Source organism: Giraffa tippelskirchi, chromosome 12, assembly GCF_054371585.1.
Source record: "Giraffa tippelskirchi isolate mGirTip1 chromosome 12, T2T-mGirTip1v1.2.pri, whole genome shotgun sequence".
Taxonomy (NCBI): Eukaryota; Metazoa; Chordata; class Mammalia; order Artiodactyla; family Giraffidae; genus Giraffa; species Giraffa tippelskirchi.
Window position 1 is genome coordinate 139,497,030 of NC_137286.1, and position 21,048 is coordinate 139,518,077.

The 21,048-nt window shown below is 43.6% G+C and overlaps 1 protein-coding gene and 1 pseudogene across 3 annotated transcripts in view; one reads left to right on the plus strand and one right to left on the minus strand.

Moving 5' to 3' along the window:
• Positions 1–13: 13 nt before the first annotated feature.
• Positions 14–21,048, plus strand: part of UBAC2 (UBA domain containing 2) — a 165,464-nt gene continuing 144,429 nt past the window's right edge. The window contains exons 1-2 of one of the 3 annotated variants that reach the window (XM_081548940.1): positions 70–220; positions 777–3,103. In XM_081548940.1, coding sequence (XP_081405066.1) covers positions 3,049–3,103 — 55 coding nt within the window. In that variant the 5' untranslated portion in view covers positions 70–220; positions 777–3,048. Of the gene's footprint in view, positions 221–776; positions 3,104–21,048 lie in introns of all 3 variants that reach the window. The other 2 variants (XM_081548939.1, XM_081548941.1) reach the window with 2 other exon arrangements.
• Positions 6,897–7,012, minus strand: LOC145530763 (small nucleolar RNA U3; annotated as a pseudogene).

Here is a 21,048-nt window from a genome sequence, read left to right on the forward strand (position 1 = left end):
AACAAACACGGACGAGCCGCGCATGCGTTGTTCTCTGGCGGCCTCTGGTGTGGAGTTGCCGGATTCGTCGCCCCGCCCGGAGTGCGCCTGCGCGGTGGCAGGGTTTTTCTCCTCAGCGCCCCCCTCCCCCCCATCTTCGCTTCCCCTCCCCCTATCCCCCGCGGGGGCTCTGGGTCCGGCGCCGGGACCATGTTCACCAGCACCGGCTCCAGTGGGCTTTGTGAGTACCGGCCGCCGCCATCCTGGTTGTCCTCTAGACGGCACCCTTGGGTTCCTCTTTGAGGAGGCTGGGGGCGGCAGGGACTCTGGAGGGTTGCAGGAGGTTTTGTGTGTTTGTGTGGGGGGCGATCTTCCATTCCGGTTGCCAGAACCTTGGTAGTTCCTGCCGGTGGGGGCCAGCGGTCACCGCCCCCGTCTCAGCTTGGAGGGGCCAGTGAGGACTGAGTCCCGCCTCCAGCTCCCCCCGCCCTCCACCACCTGTGAGCCCCAGGTTCGACGCTCAGGTGCTCCCGGGGCTGCCGCCGAGTGGGCTGGGCAGTTAGGGTTCGGGCTGGGTTGCCCTGGCGTTCTGGCCCGGCTTCTTGCCCTCAGCGGAGAAACCAGAGGCTGTCCGGGTGGAGGCGATGCTAGAACCCTCTTCCCTTCCCAGTCACCTTGCTCCATTCATTTTAGGCTATCGAGGGACCCAAACTGGCTTCCCTCAGGTGCAGATTTCAAACCTCTGCTTCAGAGCCCGACCCCTTAGTTTTACTTCGATTTTTTTTTCTCCCCCTCAGCCTCCCTTAGGAGTATTTAGACAAACAAAAGCTGATTGAAAGTACTTGAAAATGGAAGGAAGTTCGGAAGGAGTTTGGCACAAGCAGGACCGTTGCTGCTGGATGTCGTTATATTTCAGTGGAGTATCAGCGGTGGGGTGTCAACAGATAGAGGCTAGAGATATATAGAGAGCCTTTTAAACAGCTTTCTTTTTCTCGCTGAAATGGCCTAATTGACTCTTGGTAAGGTGGACTGTATGTCACTTGGACAGCACTGAGGTTAGGCATTGAATAGCTACAGTTTTTGCAATTGCTTGTCACTGTTCACGCTTCCTTATCTCCAAACATGTGAAGTTAATCTTACCGAGTACAGAGGCAGTTAACATTTCCAAATGTTCATGATCTGTTGTGAACGTTAGGAATCTTTTTAAGAACACAGATCACGTTATTGACCAGGGGATTTTTGCAGAAATTAACACCTGTGGTTCAGCAGTTTGTTACATAAGTGAATATTAATATGTCTCTGGTCAATAAATGTTCTGATAACAAAAGATGTATTAAGATACCTAGTCAGTAAATTGATATCTTAGTCTGAGAGTAAGTTAGTATCAGGGTGACAGGCATAATTATAAATCTTCCTCACTTCTCAGCTTCTCAGGTTTTGAAGTGGGCTCAGTATTTATGATTTCCCTTGTTTCATGCTTTGATTTATAGCATTTTTCAAGCACTGGCCTCAGAGTACCTTAACAGCTACTAGGTAGTTAATCTTCCTCAGAGTACCCTTTGGATAAAGAACATCATGACTGTTGAAACTGATAGTTGAGAAGGTGGTGTGTTTTTCCTGGGATCCTACTATGAGCCATACACTGCTGAATATGAAATTAGCGGTTATTATTGTTCATTCGGTCAGTAGTGTCCGACTCTGGGACCCAGTGGACTGCAGCATCCCGGGCCTCCCTGTCCTTCACTCTCTCATGGAGTTTGCCCAAATTCATGTCCATTCATGCCATTCATCCATCTCATCTTCTGTCGTTCCCCTTCTCCTGCCCTCAATCTTTCCCAGCATTAGGGTCTTTTCCAGTGAGTTGGCTCTTTGCATCAGATGGCCAAAGTATTAGGGCTTCAGCTTTAACATCAGTCCTTCCAATGAATATTCAGGGTTGATTTCTTCTAGGATTGACTGATTTGATCTTCTTGCAGTCCAAGGGATTCTCAAGAGTCTTCTCCAGCACCACAATCAATGGTAGAATTCTTCAGTTTTATTTGTTTTCTTAAGTCATTTTGAGCTATCCCTCCTTGCTAATCAAAAAACATTAAAAAATTAAAACAGCAAGCAAAATCTGTTACTGGTTACTATGCTCTGTTAGCCATTATGTTGCCAAAGTGTATTCAAATTTGATACAAGGTGACTCTGGGGAAGGTAAGACATGATTACTTGTGGCATATGGTTGATAAGTATTGATTTCTAGGAGCCAGACTGCAGCCCAGGGAGAGGCCTAGGCCCAAGGCTCCTCCTTAGCCGTCTTGCCTTGTTTCTGAAATAAATGTTTCCGAAGCATAAAAATGGGTGGAATGGCCATTCCTCAGAAGGCCATGTCTTATATGCTCCTTTAACAAACATTTTGAGCAAGTCTTATGGCTTGGTTTCTGGGGATGTGACAACTCTTGCTGGGTGCTGGGGACGTGACATTGGACAAGTCTTGGTCCCAGTGTTTGCAGAGCTTACAGTGTTGTTTAGGCACTGTTTTTTTCTGGACTGGTCTTTCAGCAAGTCTGGGCAGGAAAATTTTCCTTGCTCTGAAGTTTTTCTTTGCAAGGCTCCCCACTGAAAGGGAAGTGATTTCCTTTAGATAAGTCATGTGCCCTTTGGTAAATGAGAGTTCTGATCCTAAGTGTCCTGAGGATGAATGTTTGCCTAACCCTACCCTAAGGGATGTTTTTTAAGGGAAAAATGCTGGCTCTTTCCTACCACCTGTATTGCATATTTCCCACCTCTGTGACTAGTAGATGATGGTGTTTTCATGTTACACTTGCTTTCCTCTCTCTCTCATTTATTTACTTATTCTGCAAGTGTCTGTTGACTACCCACATAAGCCACATACTGTATCCACACGTACAGAGGATAAAGTGGTACAGAGGATGAAGCAGACCAGCATCCAATAAATATGTTAGCATGTGATTGCACACAGTGGTAAATGTCATGAGGAAGAGTCAAGGGTAGTGGCCTAGACTGCAGTTATCGAGGACTTTAGCAGGATGCCAGAAGAACGCGAAGAATGCTGCCTTAGCTGTCATGGTCAGAGAAGACGTTCAGGAAGGTGACCAAAGTGGTGTGAAAGAGCCAACAGGTGAGTTTTTGTTGAACGGCATACATCTTGCAGAAGGGGAGACACAAGCGCAGAGACTCTCAAGCAGGCACAGCAGGGCGTTTTCCAGGTGTTGGAGAAAGCTGGTGCTGCCAGGGCCATGAATCAAGCAAAAGGCATTTGCAGCCATGTCTTTGAAATTGTACTGCTGTCAGGTAATTAGCGCTGGATAAACGTGCATAGGACTCGTGTTCATGCCTCATTTTAGATCCTTGCTTAGAGACGACTACGTGTTGAGTAATAGATGTATTATTTCTTACATTTATTAGTAAGCATTCCCATGACTTACTTCACAGTGTACTCACTCTGACCATGGATTCAAGCAACACTCATTGCATGTCTAATGTATTCCAAGTGTAGGTCCCACCCTCAAGGAGTTGAGTGTCTAGTGGGAGAAAAGTTGACAAAAAGGAATGAGACAACATCTGTATTAGGTGCTGTGGGTTTCTGGCAGGGGGTGGGCTAGGGATGGGAGAGGCGCTGTTAAGACTCCCATCGTGGGCAGATGCTTCAGCTGACTTCTCTGGCCTGAGCGCGAGCTGGTCAGGTGTGCGAGTGAGGAGAGGGCCTCTGTGGGGCACAGAGCCTGGGCAGGGCCCGGCAGAGAGGCCAGAGATGATGAGTTAGGGGATTGCTGATTATGGCTGAGGGGAGCACTTCTTGCACAGAGGTGTGTGCGGTGACATCATTCAGAGGCCAGTGAGTCGAGGGCTGGGGATGGAACCTGAAGAGGAGAAGAGGAAACGTGGCCAGCTGCCCCTCCCCAGGAACACGGACAGGAGCGGATGGTAGAGTCGAGTTCAGGAAGCAGGAGAAGGTGAAGCTCTGAAACTCTGGTTGGGGAGGCTTCACGCTGCTGTGGGTGGCAAGATGGAAGCTTGCTCTTGGGGATGCAAGCAGTGTTTTCCATAGGCTTCCTGTGTCCTGGCTGCGAGAGCAGCCATGGAACTTTCAGATTCCCGGTCCCATCCCCAGAGAGTCACATTCAGAAGAGCCAATGTGGCCATCAGAGATCTGAATTTTTAAAACCAGGGGGGAGATTCAGAGGGATAGATTTAGGTCAAGGCAACAGGGTGGCCAGCAGGAGGGGCCCAGAGTCCAGCGGGAGAGGCTGATGGCCTCAGCGAAGATGGGAGCAATGGGAATGGACGGGGGAGAAGGAGGATTCTAAAAATGTGTAGGCAGGTAGGCCGTGTCAGTAAAGCTCATGAGATCGGGAGATAGAAAGGAGTTGAAGGTGACTGGGTAGACACATTCCTGTTCACTGAGGCAGGGCATGTAGAAACAGAGTCAGTTGGGGGGAAGACATTTAGTGCCCAAGGGCCTGGGAAGTCCAGTTGGAGATAACCCAAGGGCCATCTGCAGAGAGGGAGCTGGCCTGGACACGGGCCATTACATGGTGGTTGTGGCCTGGATGTGAATTGTGACACCGAGAGCAGCAAGTAGAGCTGGAAGGCTGAGGACAAAACTTGAGGCAGTTCTAGTCCATTGTTGAAGGCACGGTAGAGACAGGAGACAACAGACTAGGTAGGATGGGTGTTTCTTTAGGAGAGAACCGTCTTCACCCAACTTAGTTTGATTTGCCTGCTTTCTTTGTAAACAAACTCCTGCAGCTTCTTCACACTCTCTCATGGAAACTCTGATGGCCAGACTTCTGATCTCCTTGTCTCCAGTTTACAGCCCATTTCAGGCATCTTCCACTTCCAGTCTGGAGACCATGGTTGATTCCCTGAGTTGTGTTCCCATTGAGACCCTTAGCTACCTGGGACCCCTGTCCTGCTTTCTTACCTGGCAAAACCCCAGCCTTGTCCTAATGTGTGGTGTCCCATGCGAGCTGAGTCCTTGGCATGACTGCTCAGTTACATTTCTTGGATTCTGTTGTCTCATCATCAAGACTGTTCCCTCGCTTACTCCATCCCAGATATAAGGGCCATGGGTGTTGGCACCCTTGACCATACCTGGGCACATCCTCTCACTAACTTGTTTGTATCCATCGAAAAAGCAAGAGAGTTCCAGAAAAACATCTATTTCTGCTTTATTGACTATGCCAAAGCCTTTGACTGTGTGGATCACAATAAACTGGAAAATTCTGAAAGAGATGGGAATACCAGACCATCTGACCTGTCTCTTGAGAAACCTGTATGCAGGTCAGGAAGCAACAGTTAGAACTGGACATGGAACAACAGACTGGTTCCAAATAGGAAAAGGAGTACGTCAAGGCTGTATATTGTCACTCTGCTTATTTAACTTATATGCAGAGTACATCATGAGAAATGCTGGGCTGGAAGAAACACAAGCTGGAATCAAGATTGCTGGGAGAAATATCAATAACCTCAGATATGCAGATGACACCACCCTTATGGCAGAAAGCGAAGAAGAGCTAAAGAGCCTCTTGATGAAAGTGAAAGAGGAGAGTGAAAAAGTTGGCTTAAAGCTCAACATTCAGAAAACTAAGATCATGGTATCTGGTCCCACCACTTCATGGGAAATAGATGGGGAAATGGTGAAAACAGTGTCAGACTTTATTTTTTGGGCTCCAAAATCACTGCTGATGGTGATTGCAGCCATGAAATTAAAAGACGCTTACTCCTTGGAAAGAATGTTACGACCAACCTAGATAGCGTATTTAAAAGCAGAGACATTACTCTGCCAACAAAGGTCCGTCTAGTCAAGGCTATGGTTTTTCCAGTGGTCATGTATGGATGTGAGAGTTGGACGGTGAAGAAAGCTGAGCGCCGCAGAATTGATGCTTTTGAACTGTGGTGTTGGAGAAGACTCTTGAGAGTCCCTTGGACTGCAAGGAGATCCAACCAGTCCATCCTAAAGGAGATCATTCCTGGTTGTTTATTGGAGGGACTGATGTTGAAGCTGAAACTCCAATACTTTGGCCACCTCATGCGAAGGGTTGACTCATTGGAAAAGACTCATGCTGGGAAGGATTGGGGGCAGGAGGAGAAGGGGACGACAGAGGATGAGATGGCTGGATGGCATCACCAACTTGATGGACATGGGTTTGGGTAAACTCTGGGAGTTGGTGATGGACAGGGAGGCCTGGAGTGCTGCGATTCATGGGGTCGCAAAGAGTCGGACACAACTGAGCAACTGAACTGAACTGAGAGGAGATGTCCTAATGTAGGTGATATTCGAGCTGATTTTGGGGAGACGAGTGAGGGTTTGTCAGGCATGTGAACTTAGTTCCTTTGTTCCCCCCAATCTAAAAGAATTCTTCTAATTGAGGCCCACCCTTTGTCTATTCTTAACTCATTCTTGTAAATTTATTTTTATTATTTAGTTGGCTGCATTGGGTCTTAGTTGCAGCATGTGGGATCTAGTTCCCTGACCAGGGATTGAATCCGGGCTTCCAGCATTGGGAGCTCAGTGTCTTAACCACTGGGCCACCAGGGAAGTCATTCTCTGCTGCCTTTTCTAGTGACACTCCCCCCTCTCTTCCAGCAAAGTTAAAGCTGGTGCTTTCTTCTGTGGACTCTTCAGAGACCCCCAGAATATTTCAGATCCCTATTCTGTGGAAAGGAGATGTTATTCCCTATTTTTTTCGGGTGGTTGTGAAGATGAAAACATTTATCATGTGTAAACCCCTAGAGTTTTGCATAGTAAATAAATAGGGTGAAGTAGTTTTTTCTTTTTCTTTTGTAATTTATTTTGAATTGAAGGATAGTTGCTTTACACTATTGTGTTGGTTTCTGCCGTACATCACCATGAAGCAACCATAGGTAAACCTGTGTCCCCTCCCTCTTGAACCTTCCTCCTACCTCCCACCACATCCCATCCCTCTAGGTTGTCACAGAGCCCTGGTTTGAGTTCCCTGTGTCATATGACAGAGAGACTTCTCTAGTAACAACCTACAGAAACGATTCCTGAAAGCATAGTCTTGGGGTGAAGTATTTTTAACTGGAGACTTCTTTGGAGTCTTAAAAATACAGAAGCATGACCACTCGATCATTGACCGGGTTCTGTACCTGCCCAACTGCTAATGACTGTTTCTTCTTCCCTACCAAGCTTCTTGAAAGATGTCTTCACTTTTTTTCCTTTCTCACTTCCCTTCACTCTTAAGCTCTGCAGTTAATCAGCTGGGTGTGTTTTTGATGGTCACCGGCTGTGGCCTGGTGTTCACGGTGCCTGCTTCCCTCCCCCACATACCACTGAGAGTGAGCGACCGGAGACTTCCTTGTCCACATATGGGCCTCTCACTCCTTGTCTTAGTGGAATGTTCTCTCACACTGGCCTTGATGAACACTTTTTTCTACAATTTTTTTTTAAATAGAAGTGTAGTTGATTTACAATCTTATATTAGTGTCAGGTGTATAGCATAGTGATTCGCAATTTTTATAGATTGCCTTCCATTCAAAGTTGTTATAAAATATTGGCCATATTCCCTGTGCTGTACATTACCTCCTTGTATCTTATTTATTTTATACCTGGTAGTGTGTACCTTTCTAAAATTCCTTGTTCTTTGACTTTCTCCTCTCATCTTCTGACCACATCTGCTTAGTTTCTTTCACATCCTCAGGGGCTCCTGAATTTGGCTATAAGTTATTGTCACTTTAAGATGAGCAGTTTCAGTGGATCATTAAGGCCAAAATTTACATTTGTCGAAGTAAGGAGTGAACTAGAGGTGGTTGTTGCTTAGTCGCTAAGCTGTATATGACTCTTTGTGACCCCATGGACTATAGCCCACCAGGCTCCACTGTCCATGGGGATTCTTCAGGCAAGAATACTGGAGTGGGTTGCCATTTCCTTTTCCAGGGCATCTTCCCAACCAGGGATGGAACCTGGGTCTCTTGCATTGGCAGGTGGAGTCTTTACCACTGAGCCACCAGGGAAGCCCGTGAGCTAGAAGTAGAGAGTAGAAATAGAGTGGATTGTTGGGATGGACAGCTGAGTGAGTCTTGGGAAGACAGAGTTAGAGTCAGCCCTTTGGAGACTCGGATGGTTGTCAGTACCCAAGGGTATCATGCTAACTAAAACTCACATAGCCCTGAGTTGGGAACCAGTAGAAATTTATCGGAGTGAGAAACCTCAGCTGAGCTGGAAGTTTCCTTTGAGTGAAACTCTTCGTGATCCAAAACCTTAGTTAGGAAGCCTGAGTCAAATGCAGCTGATGAATCCGAGGTACAGTGGTGCCAGCGTATGGTAAGGACATTTTTCTCACTCTAGAGATGGGTGAGCCGTAAGGACCAGTGGGTCATTCAGGGTCTACAAACCCCACCCTCATTTCACTTTAGGATGTTGCCTCATAAGCTAAGCACTCTGTCACCAGCATCACACTGACATGGACACTTCTGTAGTTTCCCACTGCAGCTGTGGTAGTGCTCCCACGAAGGGCCATACCATGTTCTGATACGTTCTTTCTTCAGGTATGTACTCAATGTGTTGAATACATAACTTGTGGGAGATAATCAAAGTAAATATTTTTGTCTCTCACCATCTCTTTAAAATGCACTTGGCTTGGAAAGCTTTTTGCTTTTATGAAAAGGCATCAGGCCTTATGACTTTTTATTCACTCTTTAAGTTAATTGATTCAATAGCTATTTAATGTACTCGTGAGTCAGCTATTCTTCTAGGAGCTCGGGATTCAGTAGTAAGAGGAAGACAAAAGGTGCATTCAGGTGGCAGTAACCTTAGGGAACAGAAGTCACAAAACATAAGCTCAGTTTAGAGATTGAAAGTACCCAGTTCAGTGTATTCAGCCTTCATTCAAAGGTAAGACTTTTTCTCCCTCTTTATCCCAGTTAAAATTTTCTCCCTCTTTGGAGATTGAAAGTACCTAGTTCAGTTCATTCAGCCTTCATTCAAATTTAAGGCTTTTTCTCCCTGTTTCTCCCAGTTGAGATTTGTAGCTGGTAACCACTTGTCAGAGAAAGTGATGTAACTGGCTTCTGACCTTTTGTGTCCCATCTGACCCTGAAATTTCCAATTTCTCCTTCCTGGTTCCTAGATGGGGCAGAGTGGGAGGAAGAAGGAATGGTGAGGAACTAGGACTGTTCTTATGCTTCTCTCTGAGCCTGGCCAGTGGTTTAAGCTGACTCTGTCCTGTAGGTTCTTACAGGGTCTGGGGAGGCACTCATGCGGGTTGCTCCCCTGACCTGGGGGATGTATTGTTAGGCTGGTGGGCTTCATCTGGTGACTCTTTCTTAGCTTCTTGAAACTTAGGTCCATCTACAGTTTCTTCCCTCTAAGGCCTCTTTGGTTTGCTTGAGGTCACTGTTGGACTGAATCAAAGATGACGCCTCTAGCTTGTGGTCCACCTCTGCTCTGCTGGAGTTGCTGATTCTTTGTCTTGGTCGTGCATTGTTTATCTCGTTGATCAACATGGCTTCTCCTCCTTCTGCTTTCCAGAAACCCACTGTACCCCCCACCTCCTATCAGGGCTCACGTATTCAGCTCACCCTTTGCTCAGCTTGACACGAAGGCCTGGATGTACGCACAGTGGGTTGGTGGTTCACTCCACTCGTCGTCCTCGTGACGTCCTCTCTCCACAGCAGAGAGCTCTCACCCTTCTGCTCTTTATACTCATGATCTGACTGAGAGGACTCTCTTGGTGCTCTTCCTTTGTAAAATCTGCATTTTGGTTGTGGAGTCTCCCTTTGGTATTCAGTGACTCTTGTATTAATATTTCAGTACCTCAGTGGAACCTGCAGTTTTGCCATCTTGTCTTAGTTAGGTTTCTGTTTTGAGGGCCAAGGATCACTTGGCTGGCCTCTTTAGAGGTGACTGTGTATTTGTGTTCTGATTTCATTCCTTGTTGCAGTAAGGGATTAACTCAGCAGGCCTGGTTTGCCCAAACCCCTGAACCAGTTGCTTTTAATGCCTGATTCTTGGGGATAAGCTGCATCCCAGATTTCTTAAGTTTTGAGGGAGTATATTTTTTGAAACTCTTGAGAAATACAGTACTCTTTTTCAAGAATTTTGATTGAGAAGGAAAGACATATTAAGTAGGAAAGGGCAAACCTGAGCGAGGGTACTTTTAAAAACAATGTTTTTCTTTTCAATCTAAAGTAAGATTAACCACATTACAGAAAGCTTGCAAGATAGAGAAAAACCACAGTTAGCATTTCAGTTAATTTTCTTAATCTTAGCGCTTCAGTTAGTTTTCTTAATCTTTTCCCCTCTATACATTTATGTTCTTGTTTTACGTGAACTGATTTTGTTATTGTAAAATGAATACATGTTCACCAAAGAAAATTCTGAAATATGGAAAAGTAGTGGGAAGAAGTAAAAACATCATTTATTAACATCTTGGTGTTTATACCTTTTCCATTGCAAAAATGAATATCCAAATTAATAATTAAAAATAAGTTTATCACACTTGAATACTATTTTCTAACTTGCTTTTATTTCATGCAACACTCTTAAAATGTAGTCATAATGACTGTGTGTATTCTGCTGTTTTCTCCTTTGTCATAAGCATTTTCTTAGTATACTACTCTCACAGTTAGGTTGGTGCTTCCCTCTGTTTTTTTTTTTTTCCCATTATAATAATGCTGAGAGCATCTTAATTTTCAAATATTCCTAGAAGTACAAGAAGACTAAATAAAGAGTATTTTAACTTTTGATACTGCCGAATTCTTGCCCCACAGGATGGTACCTATAACTTTACCAGCAATTTTAAGGGAGAAAAGATTGGTTTACTTAAGTTATCACTTTTCATTTTCATAGTAGCTCTAGGTATTGTTACTCTATTTTTTCCACAAATGAGTATGTTGAGGCTCAGAGTGTGATTTATCCAAATTATGTGGAAGAGCTAGGACTTGAGCTCAGGTTTGCCTGCCTCCAAAGCCAGCATTTTTTTCCACTGTGTCATGCCACATTAGAGACTAAATTGATGTGAATTTAGTCTCTGGCTAGGAGCAATGGTAATAAAACTTCTAAGCCTTAGGAAAAACACCTGGGAAAAAGAATCATCATTTAAATGAGAGTTCTGCATATCTCTGTAATTTTTCAATCAACAACTAATAAAGTATACATTATTATCAGTTTTACTTATATCACACTGTAAATTTTACTGTGTAACACTTACATGACATTACTAGGCTCCACCTGAACAGCTGGTTAGTTCTCAGAACAACCCCTTGAAGTACTATTCTGAATTATTCCCCACAGTTTGCAGATGATGAAGGGGAGGTGCAGGTATTTGAGTAACTTGCCCAGGATCATAGCTGATGAGGAGCAGGGCTAGAATTGGAATCCAGTCTGGCTCCATGTTGTGTGTTGTGAACTAATGCACACTACTACTGCTCAGACTCAAGTTGATTTACATTTCTCTTTCTTGACCACTTGACCTTGTTCACAGGATCTTGATGAATGCAGCAGCTCTGCTCAGCAGTGAGGCTTATTTCCCGGTCACTGAAAACTCACTCTGGGTCCTGGCAGGTTGCTTTTCATTCCTCCTCTTGTGTTGGCTTTCAGTCCATGAGTCTCCCTCTTTCTTCCTAAGCAGAACCAAAATCCAGTTCTGCTTTCGCTAGAGATGTTTTATGTCCTAATTAGGATTTTTTTTTCTTGTAGGAACTAATATACTGTGGTTGTTTTTATTTGCATAGTGTTCATTTTCCCTTCTCTTTCTTGATTAATAACTTGACTAATAAAGAGAAAGTAAAAAGAACACTATCCAAATAAAAACAGCCATAGTATATTAGTTCCTACAAAAAAAAAATCCTAATTAAGGAATGGCAACCCACTCCAGTATTCTTGCCTGGAGAATCCCCATGGACAGAGAAGCCTGGCAGGCTACAGTCCATGGGTCACCAAGAGTCGGACACGACTAAGCAACTAAGCACATTATCTACCTTGGGCTTCCCCAGTGGCTCAGCAGTAAAGAATCTGCCTGCAGTGCAGGAGACCCAGGAGACATGAGTTCAATCTCTGGGTCGGGAAGATCCCCTGGAGGAGGGCATGGCAACCCTCTCCAGTATTCTGCCTGGAGAATCCCATGGACAGAGGAGCCTGGCGGGCCACAGTCCATAGGGTTGCAAAGAGTCAGACACAACTAAAGTGACTTAGCACATTATCTGCCTTTTCCACCTTTTTCCATTCTCACCTTATGGCAGTATCAGTTTAAGTCATGAAGGTGGAACCTACCTTAAATCAAGCTACTTTAAAAATGCATTTCTATGGAATTTTAATAAGTATAACCTGATAAAGAATATCATAAATAATAATTGACTCCAACATTTTTGAAGTGTGCTCTGTGGAACACACTGGTACTGTGTGGGGCTGCTTAAAATGTTTTTTTAATTAAAATTTTTAAACCCCAAATTGTTTAGTTTATTTTTTCTAGCTTTATTGAGTTATAATTGACAAAAATTTTATATGTTTACGTTGTATGTGATGTTTTGTCATGTGCATACACGGTGAACTGATTACTGCGGTCAAGGTAATTAACATATCCATCACGTCGCAGTCATCTTTTTTGTGTGTGGAAACATTGAAGATATACTAGCCAATTTCAGGTATACAATACCGTATTATTACCTATCGTCACATGCTGTACATTGCTTAAATTTTAATCCTCATTTAAATTATAAATGAAAATTATTGTTATTTTTATTGTTGTTCAGTTGCACTGCTGCTGCTGCTAAGTCGCTTCAGTCGTGTCCGACTCTGTGCGACCCCATGGACGGCAGCCCACCAGGCTCCCCCGTCCCTGGGATTCTCCAGGCAAGAACACTGGAGTGGGTTGCCATTTCCTTCTCCAATGCATGAAAGTGAAAAGTGAAAGGGAAGTCTCTCAGTCGTGTCCTGACTCTTCGCGGCCCCATGGACTGCAGCCTACCAGGCTCCTCTGTCCATGGGATTTTCTAGGCAAGAGTACTGGAGTGGGGTGCCACTGCCTTCTCCGGTTCAGTTGCTCAGTCATGTCCAACTCTTTGTGACCCTCTGCACTGCTTATGTAAATCATGATTCCCTTTCCCAGACATTTTTCATAAGATTTTTATGTTACATTGCCACTGTTCTCAGACATTTTCCAATGCTTATGTCACCTTAGTCCCCTGAATGTAGCATGATGCAGTGGAAAGAGCATAGTATTAGTTGGTTTTTAAAGATTGATGATGCAAATTAGTACTTCCAGGCTTATGGACCCTGCAACAAGGAAATTTAACTCTGTTAAATTTATTAACTTTTTGTTTCTAAGACTTAGTGGGCATGGCCTTCATTGTAGAAGATTTGGGAAATAAAAGAAAGAACATAGAATTCCATTTTGCTGTGCCACCGAGACTTCATATCTGTTTACATCTTGGTGTTCTGTAAATTTTTCCATATGTATGTACGTAAACATATTTAAAAGCAAAATTGGATTTATATACAGTTTCATGTTCTGATTTTTTCATTTAGCCTTAAATAAATTTGCCCCATCGTTAATAACATTGTTAATGATGTTCAAAGCTGACTTTTAATGTTGTTTTTGTCTTGCCTTAATGACAAAACTGAAAAATACTTGCTGCCAAAAAATTCACAAATTACACAAGTAATGTAATATAGAAAGGAATAGTCACATATTATTCCAGCTAAATGACTGTTACCGATAGTTAAATGCTCATTCTTTTAGAGTTTTTTCTATGCAAGGTCTTAACCTATGCATTCTTTCTCTCAGGCACATACACACACAGAAAATCATAACAATGACTATGATTACATTATTATTATTGTATATTCATTATCCCCTGGAGGAGGAAATGGCAACCCACTCCATTATTCTTGCCTCATGGACAGAGGAACCCAGCGGGCTACAATCCGTGGGGTAGCAAAGAGTCGGACGTGACTGAGCAAACACACACTGACCACTGACCCACATTCACTGTTGAACCAAGAGGTGTGACTGGAGTCGTAGAAGAAAATAGAGCCCTGGGTCATAAAACTTGTGCTACTTCAGGGAGTCTCTTAATTTCTTTCGCTATTTCTTCACTGCTTAATTTCGCCCTCAGCTACTACTGCTGCTTGACCCTTGCATTATTTTCTTCTCAGAAGCCTTCTGTTTTCTCCCCCCTGGCCTCCGTCCTGCCGTAAACGTTTTGGTGCAAAGGACACAGGGTGAACTTTCCAGATGCTCACTTGGCCATTCGTGTGCATAGTGAGAGACTGGATTCCTAAGTAGCTGGTGTGGGTTTCCTCTTTATTTGTGGTTGGTCTTTGTCCCCAGGAGGCCCATACCTCCTCTGCTGCAGGGCTGCCGGCAGGCCCTGTTCAGGTGTGCAGAGCTTGTGACTAGGCTGCAGAGGTGGGAGCAGGAGGAAATCCCCGACTGCTGGCCGGCTGAGGGGCTCAGCTCTGTGTAACTCTCACTCTGAGTAAGGCTGCCGTTCCTCTTACCACCCACCTCTTCCCACTGGTCTGTGTTCCCCAGGCTGGCACCTCCTGGAGGAGTCTGAAGATACCCAAGCTCTTTTCGAGTCCTTCTCAGCCCTCAGACCCTCAGCGTCCTCCCAAGTACATCGCCACTTTCTTCGGAGAGCATTTCTTGAATTTTATTTGGGGGGCCAAGCCTTTTCTCCTGCCGAGGAGAAAAACGCCAGATGAATGGGTGTGTGTGAGAAAATGTGAGCATGTGCCTGGGGGTGGGGTTTTGTGGAAGGGGCGCCCACCTGTCACGGCAAGGCAGGCATGTGTGCCATTTATATGGGGATGGTTTTACACAGGATGTGGGCTCCACACCAAGGGCCATTGAGACAAACGTGAGATAATAATTCCCTTGTCAGTTCATTCTCCTCTTGATTGTAACAGAGAGGAAGTCTCAGGTGCTAGTCTGAACTGCCTCGCGATTAGCAGCCAGTTTCCTGCTGTGACCTAGAGAACAAGAGGCAGGCCCCCATCTTTCTGTCAGCAGCAGTATTAGTTAGAATTTCATAAAGTGTGTTCATTTTTATAGTTACCACCTACTGCCGACAATGTGACACTCATTTTGCAATTATTGTAGTGATGTAAAGTTTCTTTTAAAATACATTTATTTAACTAAATCATAGTAAGATGAGTTGAAGTGTTAAATAATAGAGTAGGTAGCACTGGGATATAGCAAAACTTGTGGTGCCAAAATGGAAATGATTGAAGTTTGAGAAATACTCTAGATTATTCTGATGGATAATTCTGTTTGCATATTGCTCCTTCCCAGGTCTTGGTCTTTACTGATTGTTCCCTGGACAACTTTGAAAGATGTTTTGCTGGTGTTCAGAGGGCCCTCTTGTTTCAATATGACTTTGGAAGGGAGGAAAAGTGGACAGGTATTGGAGTCTGTCATCTTGAACTGGAATTTTGTCTGGAGCTGGCTGTCTTTTTGGTTTCATTGCTTTTATCCAATTCTTGAATCCACTTAAAATTCATTTTAGTGTTTATAGACTTTAAGCGGGTGTTTTGTGTTGCTACCAACCTGCCAGTCTCAGCACCAGTGGTTTAAGGTGTTTAGTAGTGTCTCTACACACAAATGGATTAGGTGCTAAAAGGCTGTGTGTATAAGTCCAGACTTAAAAGACTTTCTGCTTGGTTCTCTATTTTTTTTAAATTAATTTATTTTAATTGAAGGCTGATTACAATATTGTAGTGGTTTTTGCCATACATTGACATGAATCAGGAGAAGGCAATGGCACCCCACTCCAGTACTCTTGCCTGGAAAATCCCATGGATGGAGGAGCCTGGTAGGCTAGTCTATGGAGTCGCTAAGAGTGGGACATGACTGAGCGACTTCACTTTCACTTTTCCCTTTCATGCACTGGAGAAGGAAATGGCAACCCACTCCAGTATTCTTGCCTGGAGAATCCTAGGGACGGGGGAGCCCGGTGGGCTGCTGTCTATGGGGTCGCACAGAGTCGGACACGACTGACGCGACTTAGCAGCAGCAGCAGCAGCAGACATGAATCATAGACTTTCCCACCAGACAGGAGTGGAAGAGGTTCCTTGGATCATCAAACTTGAAAATCAGACTTGGGTTTCTCTACCTTGCAGATATGTGTTTTGTTTGTGTCTCCTGTGTCCACTCCTCACCCCAGTAGACCAGTTTTATGGACGTCTTTGTGGGGACGGTCACCAGAAGGCACTCGCTGTCCTCCACTTGATCTCTGAGGGTATATTTTCATCAGGTCTCCTTCCAGGAGACTCACGGTCTTGAACAGTAAACAAGGTGGATACCGAAGGCATCCCTCCCAGAGGCACAGGTTTCTGCCTTTTTGTGGAATTCCACACGCTAGCTTAACCCCTTTTTGATGAAAAATTTTAAGTGACTTTATAAACCACCAAGTCACCCCATTCTTGGGGGACCCCTGAGAAGTTTACCAAATAGTTAAGTAGTCAGAAATAGGAAAACCAATCTGGTAGGATATGGCAGCCCCTCCTCCCAGGGGTGCGAACCACACCGGGGCTTTTGGCGAGTGTGCTGTGACATGGTGACTTGTGGGAACAGGCAGGGTTGCTGCCTTTTCGTTCCCCTCATCCCCCCCCCACTGCGTCGCTCCTCGGCTACGATGCTCTGTAACAGCCCACATGGCTACACTTTGCAAGACCTGTGATTAGTGTCTTCAGTACCTAAAAAGATGCACATTTTTATTCAGGTAGGATTCACATAACATAAAACTCACCATTTTAACCATTTGAAGGTGTGCCACTGTTTGCTTCCGGCCCGTTTACACTGTTGTGTAGTGGTCACCAATCTCTAATTTCGGACCATTTCTGTCACCCCCTAGAGAAGCGCAGCTCCCACTAAGCAGCCCCTCGCATTCCACCCTCACCCCCATAATCCACTTTGATCTGCTTTCTGTCTCTGCATTTCTGAATTCTGGGCACTTCATGTGTATGGAGTCATCGTGTGTGGCTTTTTGTTTCTGGCTGCTTTCACTAAGCGTGATGTTTTCAAGATTCTTCTATACTGTAGACCCTGTCAGTAGCGTGTGTCCTTTTATGACTAAGTAATGGTCTGTTGTTCCTTGGAAGGAAGGTTATGGTCAACCTAGATAGCATATTTAAAAGCAGAGACATTACTTTGTCAACAAAAGTCCATCTAGTCAAGGGTATGGTTTTCCCAGTGGTCATGTATGGATGTGAGAGTTGGACGGTGAAGAAAGCTGAGCACAGAAGAATTGATGCTTTTGAACTGTGGTGTTGGAGAAGACTCTTGAGAGTCCCTTGGACTGCAAGGAGATCCAATCAATCCATCCTAAAGGAGATCAATCCTGGGTGTTCATTGGAAGGACTGATGTTGAAGCTGAAACTCCAATACTTTGGCCACTTCATGCAAAGAGTTGACTCATTGGAAAAGACCCTAATGCTGGGTAGGATTGGGGGCAGGAGGAGAAGGGGACGACAGAGGATGAGATGGTTGGATGGCATCACCGACTTGATGGACATGGGTTTGGGTAGACTCCGGGAGTTGGTGATGGACAGAGAGGCCTGGCATGCTGCAATTCATGGGGTCGCAAAGAGTCGGACACGACTGAGCGACTGAACTGAACTGAATGGTCTGTTGTATGGATGTACTTCATTTTGTTTATTCATATGTTGATAAACATTTGGGTTGTTTCCACTTTTTGGCTCTTAGGGTATGCTGTGATGAATATTCAAGTTTTTGTTTGAATATCTGTTTTCAGTCCTCTTGAGTATATAACTAAGAGATGAATTGTTGGGTCATATGGCTACCCACTCCAGTATTCTTGCTTGGAGAACCCCATGGACAGAGAAGCCTGGTGACCTACAGTCCATGAGGTCACAGAGTTGGGCATGACTGAGTGACTAACACCAGGACACCATGGTAATTCTATGTTTAACTTTCTGAGGAACCAAAAAGGTACAGGTGAAGTATTAAAAATAGTAATAGTGAAAATCCCTTTGGACCATGGACCATGATACAAAGATATCAGATTTTCTTGATATATCTTAGAAAACCTTTTCTTTGGAGTCAGGCAGAACAAGTTCAGATTTAAGCCCCTCTACTAACTAGCTGTGACCTTGAGGAAGTTATTTAACCTTTTTTAACCTATTTTTTACCTAAAACATTCAGATAAGTGATTATTGCCTCAGGTACTGTAAGCATTCACTGAGTGCTTTTTTTAGCACAGTGTTTGGCATAAAGTACTCCACATGTACTGTAATAATTATTTTAGGACAATACAGTCACCATAGCCTGATGCTATTCATTGCCACAGAGAGATGGCTGTGTACTTCAGTCATACCAAAGAATTGAGTGACCCAAAAGGAAATACCCTAAACTTTGGTGTTTTATGTTGTCTTTACCATAGATGCTTTGCATTTTTATTTTTAGATTAATGTATTGCCTGTCATTCTCAAAATTTGTAACATCCCTCCTTTCAAAAGTGGAAGGACCCATTGCAAAGAAGTAACTTGTTTTTAACCTTCCATTTGATCCTTGCTTGAGTTCTTCATGTATGAACCACTTCCTGGTTCCACTCACAGAGGGGCCAGCAGATTGCTAGCGATTTACCTTGTCTTGCTGCATAAGGATTTAATGAAACTTTTTACTGAATTAATAACTAGCTAAACCAAAATTATTTTTTCTAATTCTTAAAATATTTTCATAAAAAATTAAAACCTCCCATGAATAGATCACTCAGAGATTACCACTGTTAAGACTTTGACAGATGCTTAAAAAAAAAAAACCCATGTATGTATGTTTTAAAAAGTGTTATATAATAATACTACTAGAAATATTTTGCAATTACTACTTAGGAACATTTCTCCAAAGCATGAAATATTTTTCTATAACCTAATTCTTAAAATTGGATATTATTCCATTTTATGGATAGGACAGTTTATTTTCCTACTGGATAGTCATGTTTCTAGTTTTTTCACTATTATAAACAATGCTGTGATGAGTGTGTTTATAGCAAAAATCTTTTTGTATATCCATGATAATTACTTTGGGCTAAATTCCTAGATGTAGATTTTTTTTTTAAATCAGAGGTCTTATATATATTTTTAAAACCTTTGATCCATTTAGCATTTAATAAGGTCAAGAAGCAACAGTTAGAACTGGACATGGAACAACAGACTGGTTCCAAATTGGGAAAGGAGTATGTCCAGGCTGTATATTGTCACCTTGCTTATTTAACTTATATGCAGAGTACATCATGAGAATCGCTGGGCTGGATGAAGCACAAGCTGGAATCAAGATTACCGGGAGAAATAACAATAACCTCAGATATGCAGATGATACCACCCTTATGTCAGAAATCGAGGAAGAACTAAAGAGCCTCTTGATGAAAGTGAAAGAGGAGAGTGAAAAACCTGGCTTAAAACTCAACATTCAGAAAACTGAGATCATGGCATCTGGTCCCATCACTTCACGGCAAATAGATGGGGGAGCAATGGAAACAGTGACAGACTTTATTTTTTGGGGCTCCAAAATCACTGCAAATGGTGACTGCAGCCATGAAATTAAAAGACGCTTACTCCTTGGAAGGAAAGTTATGACCAACATAGATAGCATATTGAAAAGCAGAGACATTACTTTGCCAACAAAGGTCCATCTAGTCAAGGCTATGGTTTTTCCAGTAGTCATGTGCGGATGTGAGAGTTGGGTTATAAAGAAAGCTGAGTGCCGAAGAATTGATGCTTTTGAACTGTGGTATTGGAGAAGACTCTTGAGAGTCTGCTGAACTGCAAGGAGATCCAACCAATCCATCCTAAAGTAAATTAGTCCTGAATATTCATTGGAAGCACTGATGCTGAAGCTGAAACTCCAATACTTTGGCCACCTGATGCGAAGAGCTGACTCATTTGAAAAGACCCTGATGCTGGGAAAGATTGAAGGTGGGAGGAGAAGGGTACGACAGGATGAGATGGTTGGATGGCATCACTGACTCAATAGACATGAGTTTGAGTAAACTCGGGAGTTGGTGATGGACAGGGAAGTCTGACGTGCTGCAGTCTAGGAGGTCGCAAAGAGTCAGACACAAGTAACTGAACTGAACTGAAGTACCCACCACTCTGTGTTGCACCCTCCCAGACTGCCATCTTTTTATATCTTCGTTCACAATTGCATATACTTTTGTTACATAGGGTACCACTTTGATTTCTGTTATGACTTTTTCGTGTCTTTATTTCATTTAAAACCCACCATGCAGGTGACAATCTCTTTGGACCAAGGAGCTCTGTGGCCAGCCAGCATAGGGAACAGTTTCATTTGTAGCAGTTTTATTTATATATTTGTCAGAATTTGTACCTCGTCAGGCCACTCCCAGGCCATCAGGTCAGACACCACTTGTTGAACAGCATCGCTGTACATTCAGCCTCACCTCTTACTCCATGTATTTCTACACTCTTGTTTGGTGTAAGCTGGTCTGATCTGGTAAAACCTACTTCTCTGTTCTTCCCATGAGCCTTCTTTTCTGTGGTCACTCTAGACTTTTGAGGGGTGATGGATAAAAATGCTTTCCTATTTCTTCCCTGGGTGATGTTTCTGAGCTACATTCACAAGGCTTCTTAGAAAATCCTGCGGGACTCAGCTCTGGACTGTAGCTCCCCAGAATAATCTATCATTCACAGAGGTGGCTAGCTTCATAATGATTATTTGTATTGACTCTCACATGTTTTATTTCCAATATCCTTAACCCCTGCTCCCTGGAATCACATTCCAAAATAAACTAGCTTCCTGCTTGTCTTTGCCTTACCTTTACTTTAAATGGAACTCAGGCTAGGTCATTTGTGATAACAAACAGGTAACTTACTCTGAGTCACAATTTTCTCATATTAGAAATTTGGAGAGACTACTACCTACCTCATACAATTCTTTCCTTCACCAAATACATACTAAAACCCTCCTATTTGCCAGATACTGTCCTGGGTTTGGAAATACAGCAGTGAACAAGACAAATAGGATCCTACCTTCGTGGAGTTTACATCCTGATGAGGGAGACAAAGAAGTAAAACTTTCAAAGAAGAATTTCAAATGGTGAAAATTGCTATGCAATGCC